The following is a 23,161-nucleotide window of genomic DNA, read 5'->3' as shown; positions in this document are numbered from 1 at the left end:
GTTAGTCATGAAACCAGAATATACCCTGTGCATAGGTCAAATTTTATTTGAAGCAGAATTAATGCAAGATCTATGGAGGATTTTGGCATCTTTTTTGGGCTTAATGGCTGGATAACATGGCTTTTCGTTGCAAGAGGCTTCTCATTTGTGACAAGCTGAAAATGTAAATCATAAATTAAGGAGAAAATATGAAATTGCTTGACTTTCTCAACGACGTATTAAAAATGATATTTCTAAAATTAAAATTAAGCACTCACTGAATTTCCATAATAAAATCACGAAAAGAAAGGTCACAAGAAAAAGAATTACGATAACAATGACTTTTATTTTCTTGAAATGATATAATAGTGTATTTGAATTCAGTCAATTCAGGTTAGATGATATAGAATCATGTTAAAATATAAGTTAGCATGATTTCACATAAAAATTTATATATTTAATTTCATGTTGAAGAATTTTATGTCGAAGAATTGATTATAAATTCATAATTGATTTTAAGGTTTTTTTAAAGTGAAAAAGAAACTTTTATTTCAATATGTCCACACAAAATATATGAGATAAGATACTACCAAAAATAATGTTAAGTTAAAACAATTTTGGATGTGACTTTGCATCAACATTTAATACATGTTTAAAACTAAGTTACATCAATTTCGATCTAAGTCTCAGACAAGTAAATATTTATAACTAATTATGCATCTATTATCAATTTTGATGTGAATTTTAGGTCTAATGTAAATAATGTCATTCCAAACACACGATTAGTGTCTCTCAACTTGAGTCTATGGTGAGTTAAACATGATTTTTCTATTCACTATGATGTTTGGTGTTGTGTTGGAAACATGATTTTGAGTTTTAGATTCAAGTCTCATTGATGCTATTAAAAGTAACTTTTGTATCAACACTAGCTTTAGTGCATGTTTGACAATCCATTGGTGGAACACCAAACAGAGGTTTGTCAACGCATCTCCTCCCTTACTTCTGCGTCCATTTGTTGGATCTCCATCATAGCAGGCGCTGAAGCAAAATAAACGTGCTCTTTATTAATGTTATTTCCTTTATGCATACTATTAATTATGCTATTTGTTTCACATATACCCTTAGACGACTTAAGTCATTTTGGTAATTACACACTGATAATCATTTTTAATTGTAATTTTCATACAATATTATATGTTAAAATAATTTTTTTAAAATATTTAGTATCTAAACAAAAATTACATTACTACAAATTCACAGCTACTTATAATCAATTATGTAAAATTACTTTGATTCAAAATAAATTTTATGACACATATCCAAACATTCACTTTGTATAGTTTTTGCGTTAGATAAAAAACTTATACCAAATTTTACTATTAACTTTTTTTAAATACAGTTTTACTATTAACCTAGAACAACAAAAAAACGAACTTTAATCATATTATTTCAAAATTAATTTTAACTTACAATTGCTTACCCAAATACACTAATTTTGTACAAATTTAATTATTTATTATAATTTTTGTAAACTGATTTAGCATATTTATTGACTTTTATAAAGGTAACATTTATTCACCCACTAATTTTGGAATTAGTTGAAATTTCTTAATCATACAAGTAGTACTACTTTTTGTTGTCTCATTCATGTATGAATTGCTTCTGTTCTTAAGCAAGAGAAGTAGCTTTCTCACACGATTTTCAATTTCACCGACAGCATCACTAGATCCACTACCTTCCAAATGACAGGAAATAACGTCACTTTTTTATTTAATTTATTTCCTAAACGAAACAGACCATTAATATCAGGAAAACCTCAAAAGTAAAATAAGATAAAATTTAACATCTATATATCGACTACAGGTTAGTTGGTGATTCACAGCTTAGCTCTAAGTTGCGACATTTACAAAAAGATAATTAAGCATCAGTTCATGACTCGATAAATAATCTTTAAATTCAAATTTTTGAGGAAAAAAAAATCCAAATTCAACGATTTGTTGTTTTCTTCGCTCTCTTTTGTTTTTTTAGTTGGGGTGTCAGTTGTGGCCACTAGACACCACTGTCTTTATCGATCATATTTTTAGCTTTTGGAATTTGGTACCTAATTATAAAACTCCATAAATAAACATACAAGAATCAATCTTGGAGTTGAACGAATGACGTGACATATGTGAACCGGTTACAATTTAAACTTTACATGATTGCAATGCAGGCCTAACCGAATACATGATACTCCTGTTAAGTATCCGGTCTAATTCAAGATCAAACATGTCTCATCTGATCTTTAACGATTTATGTAGAGAGATTATCTAGATTAACTGGTAAAGAATAATTAAGTGAGAGATCAGTTCCCTAATGATTGATAATTATAGGGGTATTACCTAAAAAGGTCACCTTAGAAAATGGCATATAGATTTAAGACGTACTAATCAAGGTACGTATGGATAATTACATGAATATCAAGATAAAAACATGATTAATTTGTATTAATTATTCTCATTTATTGTTTTTGATGGAGATCTTACTTGAATGTGAGAATATTTTTTTAGATATTTAATTAAGGAGTATCATTTGAAGAAGAAGGATTAGTTGTTATCATTAACGAAATATAAAGTCGGTGAGGTCATTATAAGTTGGTAACCATCTATCTATACTAGTACGTGAATCTGTAAGATTATATTCTAATTAATCCATCATCAACGTAGAGAAAGATAAAGCAACAAGAAAGAGGTGAAAGAGATGTTTAATCAATTTCCAAATTAGCCAGCTCATTTGTAAAGGCCTAAAGTGTAAGAGTAATTATATCTTCTTACGACTTTCTTTCTCTCCCCGATCCTATCTAGCGGATCATTATCTAAACTTTGACAATTCAAACAATATTAATGTGAACCCAATCATATATATATATATATATATATATATATATATATATATATAGACATAATGCTTTTGTTATGGCATGCTTCGGGTTTGTTAGTGGTTACGTTTTGTTTGGTTGGAGCCACCATGATCCCTTGGTTAATCTATATTCACATTATTTTGTGAATATGGTATAACTTTGGGCTACATGTATTTCTGATGATCTTGTAAATGGTTGGGGCACCCATTTGTGTCCTTCTATTTTATATTGAATGCTAACAATGTACTAATAATGCTGTTTACATTTAAACCAAGTTTCTAGCCTCGTGTCACAAATATTGTGTAGGAAATGTTGCCAGAAAAAAACAGGAACTGTGTGTAGTTATGTCAAAGCAATCGACAATCGAATCTTCTTATATAATTAGTAAATGGTATCAGTTAAGCTTTAGCGATGGGGTTATAATAAAGGCTTGATTATCTTAATCAATAGCAGGGTCAGGCTATATATATAGGAGATTCGTTACACTTCGTCAAACTTAAAATACTCTAAAATGAATAACACCGCTTTCATTTTCTAATGATATATGGTCAAGACCAATAATTCTAAACCTAAATCTCCTCTTAATTTTCCAAAGGGCACTCTGTTCGCGGCCAGCATGCAATTTTCTTTAATTTGGAAGAGGCACCGTAGGAGGGAGTATGGGCCATGCATGCGCATGGAAGTCATCTATTTCCTACCGTAATATAAAAGGGTACAAGGGAACAAAATGCGACAAAGTCATTCCCTAATCATCCAAAACTTATTGATTCTTATCATATTTATCCTTAAAGTTTTAGTTGAAGTGTACATTTTCTTTCATTTAATCCCATTTTATAGAGAGTACCCTCAACATAAACTTAAAAGCCATTTTTTCCAGCAATTTTCAATGTGTTTGGTTTGGTAGGAAAGAAAGAAATACATGAAAATGAAAATAGAGAAGAGAGAAACAGAATAAATGAAAATAATTGAGAAATAAAGTAAAAATAAGAGTATTTAGTTTAAGAAAAAAAATCAATTTGTAAGATAAGTAATTGATTGTGAAGAATTCATAATCAATTGTTTTTGGAAAACTAAAGATCCGTTTAATTCGTTAAAATGATATAGCATTAGACATAACAAATATTTTTGTTTCACATTTAATTTAAAAAATAAAATAAAGGAGAATACAAATCAAACATATAAACATGAGGCAAAATCTCTAATTTTTGCTAGTCAAAAAACTATAGAACAATTTTTTGTCATAGAGGTAGAGTATTAAAAGACACATATTTTTATTTATATTTCTTTAGTAATCGAAAAAATAATAACTAACCAACATCATCATTTTAAAAAGGACACATCAAATTATTTTATTCTAATCTCTCTCTTTTGTCATCTCAGTAAACTCATTAAATTTAATATTAATTGTATTAAGATAATTAATATTATGTATTTTAGTAAATTTTATATTATGTTTTTTTTCATTATTCGTCAAATAATATACAAGATAAAAAATTATCCTGTAGCTTGTGTTTTTATCTTGTGCTCTGTAGTACCATCATTTTAACTAATCAAATGAATTCAAGATAATTCATGCATAAAAAAATGTTCATAATTGATTATGATGATCAAATAATTGATTATGTATGATTTAAAATGCAGTAGCATTTTCACACTGATTTGTGGAAGAAAAAAAATGGAACCTACAGTTTTTTATTTCTCTTCAATCTCTCTTATTTTCACACATGAAACATTTATTTAAAATATTTCTTTTATGATGAATTTTAATTATATAGAAAAATATATAGCCTATACAATTTAGATGCCAAAATACTAGTATTTTTTTGGTGAAGAGATGCTAAAATACTAGTATAATAATTAGTTCCACGGTTGTGATTTTTAACTAAAAAATTAAATACAATCTTCATTATACTTATTTTGTAAGGTCTGTCTGTTTGTTTTTTTTTTTTTTCAAAGTGTTCAGGGTATTTCTAGGCAAGAGTCGGAGATTAAACCATCCAATATGGTATTGTGCCTCTTTTGAGACCATGAGCAATAGCATAATTATTTAACAAATTATATACTTAAAAATTATTTGTATGTGTGTTAACTTGTTGACAAGTGTATCAATTTGTCATAAGTAATAAAATAGAATAGAAGTCTGAGTATCGAGTAGACAGTCCATGAGCATGAGTGATTAGACCATAATCAATAAACAATGAAACACAGAAAAAAGCAATAAAAACGAGTTTGCATTAAATAGATAATATGACAAATTTACATTACTATAGTTGGCATGTCAGGCTCCCAACCATGAGATTTAGTCTCTCATTGTCAAGAGAGATTTTACACTTTAGGAACTGATGTGAATAGATAAAAGAAAGAGATGAACAAAGAAAGAGAAGGGGATAATAACAAAGAAGATTTTTCCTAGTTGAGATACCGTAAGATATATTCATTAGAGAACTCTGAGTCTCATTGTGTATGTTTCTCCTTTGTTTCCCCCTACACTAAGCGAGTATGACAATGATCACGCGCCTAGGACAGAGTTCGCACTAAGGGTGTCTTTGGGCTTCTTCGTGAATCTTCTTCGTACTAAGTCTGAGTTGACACCTAAGTGAGGAAACGCGTTGAGCATGCTAAGCGGGCTGTTACAATCTTCAACTTTTTCTTTACATTTTTGCATCAATTTTTCTCTAAAATATTTGAGATTTTTTTCTTTTAAATCCTGCTAGTAAAAAATTACAATGATATCAATTTATTCATTATTTTATTAAAAATAATGTTAAAATGAAAAAATTGTAATTATTCTTAATCAGAATTAACTATTAATTTAATGTAAATTTCACCGTTATCAACGTGGAACTTAGGATTGTATCAATTAATTTCTCTCTTAATTCATTTTCAAAAACTTGGTATTTGCCCGCTAATCATGATGAGCTAACTTGTTTAACATAACACATGCTGTTTTTCTAGGAGTACTAACACATGCTGTTGTTGTTGTTACCTATTTTATGGGGATTAGCCTTTTCGCGGGTGAATGTAAATATTTAATAACTTTCTTTACAAACTCTCACTACTAAATATTTAGATGTACAACCTAAGTCTATTTAGATTATTTTATTCTTAAATATTTATAAGAAAAGAGAATACAACTAGTGAAATGATTTGAGGTACAAGGTAAAATAATTTGATCTGAACTTATGACTTTTATAGTTTTTTTTTTATTTAATTTCTTCAAAAGTTAAAGTACATAAGTTGATTTTAGATTTTAAAAAATACTAAATGTATTTACTTTTTTATTTTATTTTTCTTGTTAAATACTTATTGAGAATGGTCCTACTTCAAACAAGGAAATGAGTGGCAGACAAAAAAAAAAAAAAAAACTCAATCTGCCTGTACTTCAACCACTCCAAGAATTTGAAGGGAGGAAGAGAGGGACCAGGGGGAAAATCCCTTGTTCGGTTGTTCCTAACAACTCAACCCTCCTTTAACTTTGACCGTCACCCATTACTTTCTCCACCATACTCTAGTTTTAATAATCTTTTTGAAACAGTGGAGGAACAATTTTAGTTTGCTTCGTAGTTTTTTATCTTTATTGTTTATCTCCACTTTTTTTTAGGAAGTTTATCTCCACTTCAGATAAAGCAGTTCTCTTTTGATTTTTGGTTTAAATTCGCTGGTTATGATCCCATGATCCATTCACAATTGATGATTAGAAACCTTGCTAGTCTAATAATGTATTTTTGTTGATCCATCCTAAGTGCTAGCTTGCTATAATTATTATTTTTCAGGTAAATTGGTGGATTAGTAAATATCAGTATAAATAAATATCTTAAAAAAAATTAAAGGAAAAATCTCTAAGGATTAACACCAAAAAAATTTGTAGGGTGCCAATGGTTAGTCATTTCATTTCTCTCCTCTAACATTATAATTAATGTATCATAGTGTAGCAATGTAATCTCAGATTTCGGATCAATCTATATTGATTGACTGTCTTTATTATGTTGTTGCTAGTAAATACAACTATGTATGGTATATATCAATTTTCTACGCCACTAGAAGAACCAATTAATATAATGCATCATTAGTATAAATTTAGAGTATTTATATATATTTACAAGTTTATTTTCATCAAACAAAATTTATATTAACAAAGACAAGCTTGAAAACTAACAAGATAATTAATGAACTAATATATTTTGTGGTGAGTACCAATATGTCATTATGTTTTCAATAAATTATATTATTTTTCTTTATAATTACTAGTATTTCCCTAACATTAGGGTGCGGCGCTCTGCCATTGTTCATTATAAAGTTGTTTTTAATTTACTTTTAAACATGGAATGTGTTGTTTACAACAAAAATTGTGGATTTCTTTGTTACATTAAAAAAGTTGTTGAACAAAGTTTATAATTTGAAGGTTTTAATTATTAATTTTTTTTGTTGTGGTTTCTTTCTCCACAGTTTCTCCACAGCACACATTTTACCGTCCAAAGAATAATATAGTTTCCATTATATCATATTTGTTTCCTATTTTTTTATGAATAAAAGAGAGGATTTTGTTTATGAGAGTATACTGGAGGTACTTCAACCCAACATCTAGAGGGAACCACCTATTACATTAAGTAATACAATAACGAGATCTATCAATTGTACGGTCCATCTAGGATTCATTTTAAATAAAATATAATTTTTTTTCAGCAAATATTCATGGTTAGAATGTTAATTTTATTAAGAGAGAAAATTGAGAACCCGTAATCTTACTCTTATTTCCTTTTTCATTAGTCATCCAACTCATCTTAAATCTCCAAAATTTTATTTCATTGAATTTATATTGACAGCAGTGCCACCGACTAAATTGATCCCCGAACCCTTCCCAAGCTGTTGGCGCCTTTGCATGTAATATTTATAACATGTATGTATAATGTGGTTCACAGTGTATAAGTCTACAAGAGAAGAAAAATAACTAAAGCCACTACAAGAATAAGTTGAGGATCACGCGCGCCTTATCAAACAATTTTTTGGTACATGTAAACCCTAATCGTCAAAAAGAGGGAGGTATATATCATTCTCACGTTTTTTTATTGTTCCATGCACTACTATTCCTTAATAAAGATTGATTAAAGATGAATTCCTCTTTGATATTAATGCATATATGATAGAGCATATAATATAAGGTGTATACATGATTAAATCGATTCAGGTATATAATTCATATTTCCTTCACTCTTTAGGTGTTTATTTTGGAATCTTTAGATTAAATCAACAGTCGAAGAAGGTTCGCATTTTTGGCTGCCAAGTTGTATCGATTGCATGAAAATATCACGCATCAAATTGTGGGTAACAATGTAACATCATATAATTATAATATGGGACCCTGAAAAAAAATCTACTAACTACTTTGCCAACACTTTGACAAATCATGGCTAGCCGACGCAAGTCACTGGTTCAAAGAAAAACGAAGCAGGTTTATGAATTGATTAATCAAATTACAAACCAAAAGTAAACAACTCCATGCATTGACAACTTCTTTGCTAGTTCTGCGTGTTAGGTTAGGTAACGGAAGAGAGACAAAGCACCTTGAGATTTAATCTCACATTAACTAATTAACCTTGCGAGGGGACTAGTGGCCATATAAATATGTGACATATGCACGCACTTAGGAAACACATATTCTCATCATATAGAGTTAATTACTTACTTGGAGGGTTTTAGAGAAATGGCTTCGTCTTGTTCTAGCTTTATGATCACTTTGGCCCTTTTGGTCCTCGTGTTGGGGACTAATACTAGTAGTGCCAATGCCAATCCAACACTTCACACAAACTTCTACTACAGTTCTTGCCCAAAACTCTTTGACACTGTGAAACGCACAGTGGAATCGGCCATATCAAAGGAGACCCGCATGGGTGCTTCTCTCCTACGTTTGTTCTTCCACGATTGCTTTGTTAATGTGCGTAATTTTTTTTAACATTTCTTAATTAAACACTCTTCTTTCAATTCTATTTACTGCTAGAAGTTAACATTTTAAATTTTGCCTTCTTGTTTCTTTCCCAAACATTTTTTTACTTTACATTTGATTTAAGTTATATATAATATGGGTTAGTTTATTTAAACTTATTTTTTAAAATAAGTGTTTATTTTAATAAAATAAATATTTTTTTTGTGTTTGCTTAAATTATTTATTTATTTATTTTAAGAAACAAATCTTATCTATTTTCTAAAATAACACTTATTTTAAAATTATTTTTTTTAAGTTTAATCAAACTCACCTCTCTAACCAACTATTTTACATAAAAGCAAACTTTTGTAGCTAGTTTTTGCAATTACATTTTGTACAACTCTTGTAATAAATTACTAAAGTAACCCCATTTATTTTTGTCACCATAGTTCATATCAATGGTGGTTATTCATGATCAGTGTAATTTATGTCCGATAGTAATTTTACTTTTGTTTGACTTTGTTGATACATATATATATATATAAAGAGACTAATAAATTTTCTAATTGGATAAATAAATATTATATATGTTGCAGGGGTGTGATGGGTCGATTCTACTTGATGACACATCAAGCTTCACCGGAGAGAAGAACGCGGGACCTAACAGGAATTCTGCCCGTGGATTTGAAGTGATCGACCAAATCAAATCAGCTGTGGAGAAAGTGTGTCCGGGTGTGGTTTCTTGCGCTGACATTCTTGCCATCGCTGCCAGAGACTCTGTTGAGATCGTAAGCAATTATTTATTTCAATGTCATTGCATATAGTTTAATACTTTAATCATGCATATATATGTATATATTATAAAAAAAGAGTATCGGCATGGCAATTATTTGTTGTATAAGGAAAGAAAAGAAAAATAATGCATAAAATGTTTAAGATATTCCTGATAAATAATTTTATATAAGACAAAGTATCCTTTTTGAAAAGACATCCATTAACCTCGATCCTTAAAATTTTATTTTTCTATTTGTTTCTCTATCACTTGGAGAAAACAGATATTGTCATTTTCATTCTTTGCCTTTTCTTTTTCTTCCATTTTCACACCAATCTAAACAGAGGAAAATTTAGCTTGCGCGTTTCCTATGTACATGAATCAACAATCTCCACTTCTCCATTCTGCACACACATCAGAAACATATGCAAGCATACGTGAACTGAAAATTTTGTTGAATTTGATCAGCTTAGAGGCCCAACATGGGATGTGAAACTTGGAAGAAGAGACTCTAGGACGGCAAGCCAATCTGCTGCCAACAATGGCATCCCAAGACCCACTTCAAACCTCAACCAACTTATATCCAGATTTAACACTCTCGGACTTTCCACCAAGGACTTGGTCGCACTATCTGGTACTATTATAGAAGAGCCTAATATTATGCTCTCTAACACATTCATTTTAACATACTATAAACATGATTAAAAATTACAAAACGAGACTCCTTCAATTAGAAGTGGATTGAAAAGAGTAATTTAAAAATTGTGTTCATAACATTTCTCAAAATTAAAATGAGTTCCTCTTGGTACTTTTTTAATTAACTTGTTACCTTAGCAACAATCATTTACTCTTTTTTTTTTTTTTCAATTTCATTCCATTGCATATTCTAGGGGGTCATACAATTGGACAAGCAAGGTGCACAACCTTTAGAGCCCGAATCTACAACGAGAGCAACATAGATAGCTCTTTTGCCCGCATGAGACAATCTAGGTGTCCCCGAACCTCAGGATCAGGGGACAACAACCTTGCACCCATTGACTTTGCCACTCCCACTTTCTTTGACAACCACTACTTCAAGAACCTCATTCAGAAGAAGGGTCTCATCCATTCCGACCAAGAACTCTTCAATGGTGGTTCCACTGACTCCTTAGTGCGTACCTACAGCACCAACCCGGCCTCCTTTTTCGCCGATTTCTCCGCCGCCATGATCAGGATGGGAGACATTAGTCCCCTCACTGGCTCCCGCGGAGAAATAAGGGAGAACTGCAGGAGGGTCAACTAATTGAAGTGTTAAAAGAGCTACACATAATTTGGATATCAATGCATGTGTGTGTAATAAGTTGTTAAACGAGTGTTTTGATTTCATTTCTATGTTGTCACTTTGTGTGCTACCAAGTGTACCTACATTGTTCTATTACGTTAATTTAATTTGCTTCTAAGTGGTGATGTTGAAGTTGAAGGACTTCGATGTACAAGTTCCTTGGTCACTTAATTTCCTTTCACAATTATAATTAATCATAATTACACTCCCATTTTTATTTTATTTTTTGCTTTTTATGTCAATTTAATTTCTAGCTCACTTTTCATATTTGTTACCAAACTTTTGTTCTGACGTACGCAAATAATTCATGTGAATTTCCACATTTAACATCTCATCTAATTCTTTTAGTAGCTTTTTCAATGACTCTTTTCATCTACGAATGACAAATTATCAAATGTGAACTGAGATCACGACATCTCAAACATTTTTTAGGGTCTAATTGCCAGCTAATTAAGGTTCATCGTTGAGGATATTCCTCACTGTTTACTGTCAAATGTACAGGCTAAATATAATACTATGGATTCATATATAAGAAAATAATAATAATTTTATATATTGAATTTAAATATAAATAAATTTAACTATTTTTATCTCATTTAATCTTATTATTCTTAAAATATCATTTTTTTATTTTTATTTTATTTTCAATAACTCATTATAATAAGTTTTAATGAAAAATATTTTAGAAATAAATTTATTTTTAACTTAAGATTAAAAAAATTAAATGATTTCAACTAATTTTTTTAATTAGTGTAAAATTAATTATTTTTATTTATATATAAGTTTAGAGAAAATACATGATTAGACAATTATATGAGCCACGAAATAAAAGGCATTTAGGTGAAGGAACTAGTCATTGACTCTATTATTACTTTATTGAGTTTTACTAATTGATATTTTTAGTACATTAATTAAAAAATTAAAAGAAAAAATTATTTATTTTAATTTCTTAACCAATATCAAAGACACTAATTGACATTTACTAACGTCGTCCAAAAAAAAACCACGACCATATCGATATCAAAGACACTAATTGACATTTACTAACGTCGTCCAAAAAAAAAACCACGACCATAAAGAATCTAAGGAGTAAAATTGAGGGCGTTGAATTAATATAAAGAATCTAAGGAGTAATGAATGAGTCTTGTCACCTAACCAGATAAATTTTTCCCTACCCTTACTTCAAACCATATCTATAAGAACAAGTACCATGTGTTCTAAACGTTGTTGTCTTAATTTTTGTTATGTCATAAGTTTTTCCTATTTGAGCTAATCCATTTTATTTTTGTCGCTTCACCTCCTTGTCAAAAGCTTGTCATGACTTCGTTTATTATTTAGGTGTTTGTTTCCATTATTTTTCTAGTTTTAATTGGCGCTAAGCATACAATTTGGTGCCTCGTTAAAGCATTGAACTTTAAATTAATTTTCACAACAAAGAAATATACTCTGATCATCTCTTTTGTCCGCACTATCTATATAAGCAATAATTTTTTTTTTCACAATTAAATACACCAGATTGATATTTATTGGATCATTGAACTGATTTTTTTCTTCTCTTGATTTGTTTCCGGCAATTACTTTCTGCACGTCTCTAATTGCTTCCTGTACCTATTCTGAAATGTAAAAAATTACATTTCGGAATAGTCAATGTAAAAATCAAGAGAAGAAAAAAATCACGTACAATGATCCAATAAATATCAATCTCGTGTAAACATTATTCCAAAATGTAATTTTACATTTTCAAAATAGATGTTCCAGAAGTTCAAAAAGGTACAGGTAGCAACATTGAAGGCGAAGGAAGCAATTGTCTTTGTTTTGGGTCAATGGAGCGTGTGCCCATTTGATATCTAAGAACCGAAAAGAAAATTGATATTGGTCCCTCCAAAATTGTTTTGGGCCTCTACCATGAATGTGCAAATACCAAAATGTCTTTTTGTTTCTTCCCTTTCATATTGGCACCCACCTATCCTTTTTGGTAAACCAATGAAATCATATTTTCATTGTGTTATCGTTACATTACTAAATTGTGACAAAACAGAATCATAATTCCGTTGTGTAATAATTTATGCAGTGAAACAATACTTTTTTTGTGCTTTTTTAGAAAAAAAATGTACAATAAAAGTTTGATTCCGTAGCATACTATGAATGAAATCATACTTTCATTATACTTTCTTAATTGACTCTCACTTGTACAACAAAATTATGGTTTGATTATATACTTTTTTTACACCTAGATACACAATGGAAACACACTTCTATTACACTAGTGAAGTGTGAAAAAAAAAAAGAGTGTAATGGAATCACAATTCAATTATAGATTACATAATCGAATCGTGATTTTAGTGAGCCTAAGTCATAGATACCCGTATTTTGGTTCTATCGGGCTTTTTTCAGCCCAAATTCTTGGTTTTTGTCGTTGAGTTCATGAGTAGTTGTTATGATTAATGACGAAATAAAATGCATTATGATTTTGTTTTTGAGCCAAACAAGATTAATTAGATTAATCCTATCATGATGTTATCTTCGTCTTTAGCTTTTGAGGGGAATTAGATGCTCTCTCCTGAAGCTTTTCAATGAAATTGTTAGATTCTTGTTGTCTTTCGGAACAAAAGAACTTCAGGGGAGGTAATAATATCCTAGTTTAAGATAGGGAAAATCTATTTTTTTTTGTAATAAAAAAGCATTTGTACAAAATATATATTTATCTCATTTCAAAAAATTTAATGGAGACTCCAGCTTATGACTTGTCATTTATCAACATTAAAACATTGTTTTGCTTCACTCAATCATGTTTTTGTTAAATTCATGGGTAAAATATCTTTTAAGTTTCTTATTTTTGGACAAAATTGATTTTGATTTGAAAACCATAATTTAATTCTCGTATTTTTGTATAATTAATAAATTTTATTTTTCTTTATGGAACTTAAGATACTAGGTGAGAAACAAAATTTATCAATTATAAAATATATGAAGTCAATGATCATTTTTAAAGTATAAGAACTAAAGTGGAGTTTAGACGAAAATCGAGAGATGTAAATATACTTTTTTTTTTCTAAATTTATTTATATATTGAACGAATGGAACATTTTTAGATTGTTCATCTTTGCCCAAGAAAAAAAAACAGATTGTTTATCTTTGGGCTTTAGCCTTAGGGCTTTTGTGGTCAGATCCAGCTCTTATTTGACCCAAAAAGCATAGTAAGCTACTAACAGTTCGATACAGATGCATTTGATGTAAATTAAAAAAACAACACAAATAAAATAACGCAAGCACTAAGTGATTGAGATAGGTGAAAATTTTAATACGAACAAAATAACATCTTGTGTAACTTGGTCGTCTCTCTGTGTCATACACCAGTCAATTCCTAGATTATAAGAGGAAAAGGATGGGATTTGGCAAAAATGGAGGATTAGATTGGGAAAGGCCTAGCAATGAAAAAGGCACCAGTTTAGGATAATGATAGTCCAATAAAAGAATGATATATTTTTATATAAAAAAACGAATTAAGATAAAGAGTCCCATTATTACGGAAACGGGTCGAAGTGATGATAAAATAGTGGAGAAGGACCTTTAGATCACACAGAACTTGTACAATGTTAGAAGTTCAAGCCAATATATCAAACTTAAGAAACGTGGTGTGCATGAATTTTTAAAGGACAGTATAAGTTAGCTTAAATTGAATAAAAATTTCAAGCTTTATGTACCCAAAACAGAATTATCTCATGTTCAAAATTCCAAATTTACTCACCTTGCGTCATGTTGTGTTTTGCTGTAGTTATTTTTTAACTTCCCTTCTGTATCGCCAAAAATAAAATAAAATAGAACTGTACTCATCTCTAATTATTATTTTGATATGGTAGTTATGATTCCAATTAGACATTTAGGCGCATGTATAAATTGGCCACTTGAATATGTAGATTTGCTATAATTAACTAATTAGAAGATTTAACTATACTCAAGTATATTATATTAAAAAAAAGGCTTCTAATTTAAAGCATATACAATCTCAACCTAAATCATGAGATAGGAAATTATTATGTCCAACACCTTTAAAGCCCACACACAATAACCAACCAAACAACTACATTTTCAAAGATTTTCCACAATATGTAAACCGTGTAGAAAATCAAGTCCTAATTATGTTACCTCCACAAACTAGACTGCTCCATGGCTCACAATTGCATTATTTATGTTTCCAAAGGGATAGAAGCCTCTAAAACCGTTTGAAGCTTTGTGTTTGAGAAAAGAGCGAACAGTTGTAGAGCGTGAGAAAGAGATGCTTCCTTGATCTGTGTCCCTCATGGAATATGAGTATGCTGGATAAACCAATGACCATGATGAGGAGGAGGATGAGGAAGATGAGCGAGATGATGTTGGTGACACATGAGCCTTTCTTGACCCTATAAACTTTGGCATAAAACATGAAAATATATTGGCCTTTGAGTTTCTTCTCTTGTTTTTGGACTTGGAATTGGAATAATATGAAGGTGGGGGTGTAAGGGGTGGCAGAGAAGTCTCAGAAGAAGGGTGTTTGGGGGTGCCAGGTTGTGCCTCCCACATGAAAGGGACTGCAATTGATGTTTCTCCATAATAGAAGACCCTTGAAGAAGAGTTAGCCATGGAGATTTCCTTGGACATTAGCCTTGAGAAGAACCTATCATCCTCTTTTATTCTGAAGGACTTCTCAATTGAGACATGATTGGCATCACCATCGTTGAGCATTTCGGATATTGAAGTCTATAATTATTTTTTATCTCAACCATAATCTATAACATGCCTCATACAACAAGGTGTGCACACCCTTATATTTGCTATCTAGACCTTAGCAATATTGTTTTATGACTTCCCCGTACTTAATTCTCTTAAGAGTTAAAACGTATAAATATAATAAAGGGTGCATGTTCTTCTAAAATTACTGAAGAATTGGGTTACTTCATATGGGAATTGATTTAAGCATAGGGATTTAATCAAGGATCGGAGGGCCCGGGCTGTTCGATCAATTTAATGATAGGGATTTTTTGGAGGGCACGAATTTAGTTGTGGCGAGATTTAATGCATGATATAGATAGTTGGTAATTAAACTATGAAATTGAATGGGTTATTAGTGGTAGTTGCTCAATTATTTATGGAAGAATCTGGACCATTGACTAAACTAGCGAAGGTAGTTCCTTTATAAATCATTGGTGCTCAGAAACGGATGAGGGGAAAGGGAATTTGGTTACGGGGGAACACTGTAATAAATGAAAACATGTCGTGATCATGAATGAGAAAGGAGAAATTTGTAAATATATATACTGCATACTAGTACTGTATAATTGCTTTCCTAAATAAAGAGTTCATGTCTACCTAATTGAAATACCATATGCTAGAAATCTAATACTCGTTTATTATTCGTGCACAATTTAAGTAACATCGATCAACAGGGTTAATGTGAAAGGTCTCAAAGTTCTACATGATCAAGGAATCGTATCACATGACATATTAATAAAATTGAATCCTTAAAAAAGATTAATTTCTCATAATGTATCGAATTAGGGTTTGAATTTTTTATAAGAGAGATACCTATATTTTATGTCTAATCATGTGTTAAAAAATTATCTTTTAAGGAGGATATTTATGAAGAAAGAAAAGAAAAAGATAAACAAATCCAATGACATCAAGGACACTAAAATTAATCAATGCATGCCACGTGAATTATTATCTGATTGGCAACGTTTATCTCTTCTAACCAAATAAATGAATAAATAAACCCATCTAATTATCTGTTGCTAGTACAATGTGTTAGGTATAGTTTGAGAGGCCTGCATTTTGCACCATAATCTTCTCCTACCAAACTTTATTTTGTACCCAAGCTTGGATATATTGGATGCTGAAAGTTCATCCTCATTAAATAGCAGGAAGAAATTAATGAACAACACCTACTCGGGCTTCGCGGATAGAGACATATCAGACAGTACGTAACAGTGTCAAGGGTATTACCATTATTTATTAGCCATGAAATGTCACATATGGGATGAGCTGTGATCAGAAAAGTCCTATGCTTTTTCATTGGAGAATTACACCTACATGTGGATACCGTTAACTGGATCTTTCGTACACGTTTTGCTCAGTCTTAAGTTCTCAAAACAAATTTGATTATTTGATCAACCCACCCATACCAGCATGTTTTAAAAATGGAGTCTAATTTAAGATAAATATAATTCTAATTTCTGCGCCAGATGAAAATTTGTTCATTATCAACCATGCACCTCACTAATTGGATATTCTGTGCGACGTGTAATAAAATAATTAAAAAATGGCCCATTACTATAAAGAGAAATTACCATTATATATCGATATCACTTAGCGGTGAATTATCAACAGCATGCAGGACCATGCATGCAATGGTCCAGTACTGGAAAAAGAATTTGATGCAGGAGTTTCCGAAATCTACTGTGAGTCAGATACATTGAATGGTGAAATAATAACATATTAAATGAAATCAAGCTAAGCATTAATTGTGTATCTATAAGGATTTAAATATGTTGTTTCACTAATCTGAAAGTTATGGTTAATTGACACTACTCCACTCAAGGATGCCATGTTGAGATGCGGAATACATACGTTAGGACCTCTTATTCATGTGTTTTTTTCTATATATATTGCACTTTAAATAACAGAATTCACTTGTTACTGCCATTGCTATGCTGTGGGGGCAGATTCGTTACGCTCCATATGGGTGCTAAACAACTTCGTTCTGATATGAAATTTGCTTTTGATTTGTTCATTTATCACGAAGAATGATCTGAATTAGACATCACAACAGAAAAAGCTGGGATTAGGTTTGGAGATAGTGAATTGTCAAAATTATATTACATGTTTGAAAATAAGTATCGTATCTAAAAAAAAATACAAGTATCACTTTTAACTTTTTAATAAAATATTAATTTTTTTTCTACCAATACTTCTAATAAATACTATTTTAATTTTTGAATTTAATATTAATATCATTCTCTTTAATCTATTTAATAAGATTAATTTTTGTAAAAATATTATTATCTTTTATTTATTTATTAATTTTTCTTGATTTATGTAAAATAATCTAAGACGACATTTATTTTGAAACAACGGGAATATTTAATACTGTCTCCATTGAGATCAAGAAAATTAATGTGGTTGAACCTACTCTTATTTTTTTTTAATTAATTTAATTTAGTGATATATATTTTTAAATAAATTATATATATATTGGGAAAATTCCAATTTAAATATGTAAAAAAGATATGAAAAAATCTTAAAAATGAAAAGCTAAATTGTATAAAAATGTTATTACAATATTATTATTTGACTTTTATTGTAATTAAATTATTAATTATTACAAAATTAATTTGTATATTTGGTAATCATGAAAACTCTATGTGTATGAGTAGGAAAGAGTATAAAAAAAAAGTGTGTGTGACAAAGAAAGTATAAAAACAAAATTACATTTAATCATATGTGTTTGTAATTGATGTGTAACATTTTTTTATACCATATAGGTTTGTATGCATTTTGGGTTTATTAGTAGTTTTATCTTTGTTTTCTTGGTTTCCTTAGTTTAATTATAAGTTACTTGGAACTCTTGAGATGTGTTTTTATATGTTTCAGGGAGGTTTGTCATTGATTGGTTTGGCCTTGGAACTTAAGGATCTAGGCTTGGAGTGATTCAGAAATAAGAGAAGGACAATTGGGAGCCTGGAAACTTGAAGAAAATTGGAGAAATAACAACCAAAAGTTGCCACACCCAAGGTGTAGCAAGCATCATATCAAAAAGATTAAACTGACAACCATAACCCACAACAACTACGGTGTGAGAATTTCCACGGTCATGGCATGCACTAAGACAACATGACATTAGTTCAATATTATTATGATATAATGAGTTGTAGGAACTAGAACAACGGGAGACTAATTCCTAAATTTTAAGCACAAAATTATTTACAACCTTAATGAAGAATCTCACATCTTGATTGTGATTTTGGTCATGCAAGTGAAACCTACTACAACACTCTATTTTACATTTGGTTTTTGTATTATAATTGTAATGGACCTTGAACCTTTTTTAGGACCTTAAGTTTGATAGATATTTTAGAGCTTGCTTTAGTAATTAAGTCTCTAACTTTAACCTTGCTTAGGGAAGAAGTGACAACCCAGATTGAAAATAATTCATGTTTCTTTCCCTTTCTCGATTTAAATGTTATTGTCTCATATTTGTGATTTCTCTTTAATTTAATATATATTATTAAATTCTTTCTTTAGTTTTGGGATTGAGCAATGCCCTTGATACATTAATGATTTTAAATTGATTATTTTCTCAATTTTGATATTATTAATTTGAATTTCTTTTATAAAATTGAATTTTTGGTTAGGATATGTAGCTGCAAATCATTTATTCTTGATTTATGGATAAAAATCTCTAATGTGTGGTCCGTATATGAGTTCTTGAATTGAAAGTTTATTCTGAATTCAACTTATGTAAGAAATTAGAGTTTTGGTCAAAGATAAGACTATAAAGGATTCTTTATCATAGGGTTGAGATTAATATTAACCTAGTTGTGTAAACTTAAATGTCAATTGTCTTAGATTAAAAAATTCTAAATTAAGTTGTTAAAGATATACTCTTTAATACATCATCTATTATTGATTAGAATTAAATAATAAAATTTCAAAATTATAAATTTTGATGGATTTCACCAAAAGTGTTAATAATACACTCATTCTACTACAACAAAATATTTTCTACACGTATGACCAAAAAAATAAACTCCTCTCAACATACTTAAACAATTCAATTATCCTTGTCTTTTGTTTTTAAAGCTAGCTAGTAGTTATATTTTTTCCCTATTTTTCTTTCTTTCTTTCCTCTTGTGCAGACAAAAGAAAGAAAAGACACGAATAGCTTATTTTAATTATTAGTATACACAATGCTCGAATAACATTATTCATTTATTCTAAAGTTTAAGGATTCATTAATCTTCATTAAATAAGTTTCGTTCTTTTTCTTTTTGCTTGAGGCAGCACTATGGAAATTGGCAAAGGTTGTAACTAAAGATCATTGCAGACCCACCCAGCGGTCTCCAGACAGCGGCACGCAATAATACGTCGTCGTTTCCATGCATGAAAAATCAAAAACCTAAAAAGAATGTTTTTCCCTTTTTTCCCTGACCGCTAATCACGCTCCAAATCATGACAAATCTTTTTTTTTAATCATTTTATTGATATAAAAAATTTTCTGTCAAAAAATACTAATAAATATTTATTATAAATACACATAAAATAAATATTTTTTTAATAAATTTTATTTTATATTTAAAATTAATTAAAATTTAAATTTTAAATCACTTAATTAAAAAAATAAAAGATTCTCCAAATTATATGTGAGAGTGATGAACCATTTTGGATAAATCACCACAAATCTTACAGAAACCACAATTTCATCCTCACCAAAACCATCTGACGTGGCACCACCTCATTGGCCACACTTCACAACACGTAACCACAACCTTTGACTGTTCTTCCTCACTAACCAACCATACCATAGCCCACACCGTAACTCCACGTCCCCCAGAAGCGCTTTCCGCCACCACTATCCCCCCTTTACTTTTTTCTCTCTTTTCTGCTTTCCCCTTTCGCTCGTCGTGTGGCCCCGCGACACCATCATCACGCACCCTTCCTCCTTCCTTCATCCTCGGTATTGCAATAAATCACACAAATGGGTGCTTCAAAAAAGTCAAAGCTCGAACCTTTATGTTGCTTTAGCTCTCGATGCTTCTCTGAAACCCGCGTTCGCGTTGCTCTTTGCGCCAATGGCCGAGTCGTCCCCGCCGGAAACGCCGGAACTGACAACCGAGTTCGGTGCCGGATCCGGGTCGGGTCAAAACTGGGGAGTAAGGAGAGTGGGTTTGAGAGCTGAAATTGATACTTCGCCGCCGTTTGGGTCTGTCAAGGAAGCGGTGACCCGTTTTGAAAAAACCGGACCTTGGATACCCCTTTTCAATTTTGGAGAGGCTTATGTAAATTTTCATCTCTCTGTGTTTTGTTTCTACTTTATTGTTCAATTTTTAAGTTTTGAATGTGTTATGTGTTTCTAGTGTTATTTATTATTTACCTTTTGCTTGATAATTGGTTATATACATACAAACGTGGAAAGAAAATGAATTTTCAAGTAATTGAGCAATGCAGCAATTCTGAGAAGGAACTTGATTACTGAGCGGCTTTATTTTTAAAAAAGAAATATTTTTGCATAAGAGCTGCAAAAATGCTTCCTTTTCTGAGCCTCTCAGACTCTCCTTGCATTCAGTTCAAACATAGTGTAGCTCTTGATTTGTGGAATTATGCCCCTGTGGTGATTTACTCTCTGATGTTGGAGATTGTTTGTTAACAGAAAAGTGCTGAAGACTTTGACATAAAGAGAGTGGAGGAGGAAGCGGCGAAGTTGGAAAAGGATTTGATAGTGAAAGAACTCGAAACACTTGACGTGCTTGAAGAACTGGGAGCTACCAAAGCAATTTTGGAGGAATTAAAGCAGCAGCTACAATCAGAAGCATTGAATTGTTTTGCAACTCCGGGTGGAAATTCATATGAACAGGTTGGAGCTGCTGTTCAAAATTGTGTGAATGGTATCAATAATGAAGAGCAGGCATTGCAATGTCAGAGTCCGTGTGCTACTTCATCCCCTGATATGTTCATGATGGAGTTAGGACAAGCTAAAATAAGCCTTGGTAAAACTATAAGTGATCTCGGGGTGATACAGTCTTCTGTTGAAGCTTTAAATAAGAAGATGAAGAAGGAGAAGCTTTTTGTTGAGAGGACGCGCGAGAAGCTAGCATCAAAGTTTGCAACTGTATCTACTCAAGAAGTGGCCAAGAAAGAAACAAGGTTAAATCCACCTGAAGCTACTGTAGGAACAGGTTGCACTTGTCATCATCCCCTAAATATTGCGAGGAGTTTGAAATTTGATACTGGACAGTGCAATCTAATGAGTGAAACAAGAAGCTCTGAAGTTTCAAGGCCATTGCCTGAGTTTGGAGAAAATGGATTTAGTATCAAGACTGCTGAGATGAGGTGGTTTGCCGCTAAGAAGATGGAGGAAGCTGCAATGGCAGCAGAAGCTGTTGCTCTGGCCGAAATTGAGGCTCTATGTAACCCTGAGATATCATTGGAATTTGCTCCTCCACAACATCAGAAAGTGCCATTTGCCTTAGGGGAGCGCTCTCCTCTGCACCCCATAGTTCAAATTCCTCAAGAGTCAACCTTGGAGAAGGTGATTGATTCCAAGTTCCAAGTTGATAAAATAAGTTCTTCTAAACTGAGTATTTTGAAAAAATTGGAGGAAGCAACAGAAGAAGTTACACGCAGCAAACAAATCTTAAATGAGGCATTAAACAGTGTTGAAAGTGCAAACAGAAAGCAACATGCTGCTGAAGAGGCACTTCGGAGATGGATTCCTCAGGATGATCTAAGAGGTCAGCCAGTGTACAACTATATTAAGCCCAAGAAGTTCAATCAAGCTGGAAATTGTCAAGATTCTCCTCTACCAGATGTAACCAGGTCGATTACAGTGAACAATGATCAGAAGCCGATCTTAAAGTCTTCAGTTTCAATGAGAGATGTACTTAGCAAAAAGCAAGTTCCTGAAGAATATACAACTAAGGAGATGGAAGAGCACACTGAAAGAAAGGTAGCATTGAGTCAAATGCTTCGAGCATTGAGGCAGGATCAAACTCTGCCTACAATACCAGAGAAAGATGGGAGCAATCAAAGGCAGTTCATAGCACAGAGGAAAAAGTTTGGATTCATCCAAATATCACTCCCCTTGGGAAAGCGAAGAAAAAGGCATGAATTTAATCCTATTGCCTATGCATGGATCAATATCCAGAATTCATGCATCAGTGTCTTGCCATTCTTTATTGATTCTTATGTTTTGCTGCTTTTTTGTTAAGTCACACAGAATTTATGACTGATTTTGTAAAATACTCATCTAGTGAGATAAGGCTATTGTTGTGATTGTTTGGTTTTGTAAACTTAGTGTTTCCTGTGTGATTGCTCACTTTATGCAACTGGCTTAGCTTTAACGGGACTAGTAGATTTTACTGCTGTGTGATATATATAAAGTCACTTACAATACACTACACATGTCTTGTATTATCGGGTAATTTTCGAGGTTCTACCGTTGACACGGCGATGGTAAAAGTGAGTGATCTGTTGCAAACAATTGGATTAGGTTGTTGATTTCCCTTATCTTTCATTTGG

At 31.3% G+C, this 23,161-nt stretch overlaps 3 protein-coding genes across 3 annotated transcripts; 2 read left to right on the top strand and 1 right to left on the bottom strand.

Moving 5' to 3' along the window:
• The first annotated feature begins 8,478 nt into the window (after positions 1-8,478).
• LOC100807421 (peroxidase P7) lies at positions 8,479-11,113 on the top strand. The gene is made up of 4 exons (XM_006595784.3): positions 8,479-8,810; positions 9,395-9,586; positions 10,039-10,204; positions 10,461-11,113. Exons 1-4 carry the CDS (start codon positions 8,580-8,582, stop codon positions 10,850-10,852), a joined length of 981 nt encoding a protein of 326 aa, XP_006595847.1. The 5' UTR covers positions 8,479-8,579; the 3' UTR covers positions 10,853-11,113.
• A 3,728-nt stretch (positions 11,114-14,841) lies between these two features.
• Positions 14,842-15,810, bottom strand: LOC100791876 (uncharacterized). The gene has a single exon (XM_003545598.5). The coding sequence runs from the start codon at positions 15,611-15,613 to the stop codon at positions 15,047-15,049; it is 567 nt and encodes a 188-aa protein (XP_003545646.1). The 5' UTR covers positions 15,614-15,810; the 3' UTR covers positions 14,842-15,046.
• A 4,628-nt stretch (positions 15,811-20,438) lies between these two features.
• Positions 20,439-23,040, top strand: LOC100806885 (WEB family protein At2g40480). The gene is made up of 2 exons (XM_003545163.5): positions 20,439-20,922; positions 21,294-23,040. Exons 1-2 carry the CDS (start codon positions 20,716-20,718, stop codon positions 22,848-22,850), a joined length of 1,764 nt encoding a protein of 587 aa, XP_003545211.1. The 5' UTR covers positions 20,439-20,715; the 3' UTR covers positions 22,851-23,040.
• The last annotated feature ends 121 nt before the right edge of the window (positions 23,041-23,161 follow it).

The sequence above is a fragment of the Glycine max genome, chromosome 14, assembly GCF_000004515.6.
Source record: "Glycine max cultivar Williams 82 chromosome 14, Glycine_max_v4.0, whole genome shotgun sequence".
NCBI classification, from domain to species: Eukaryota; Viridiplantae; Streptophyta; class Magnoliopsida; order Fabales; family Fabaceae; genus Glycine; species Glycine max.
The sequence above is the reverse complement of the archived record's forward strand: the minus strand, read 5'-3'. Positions and strand labels throughout refer to the sequence as shown.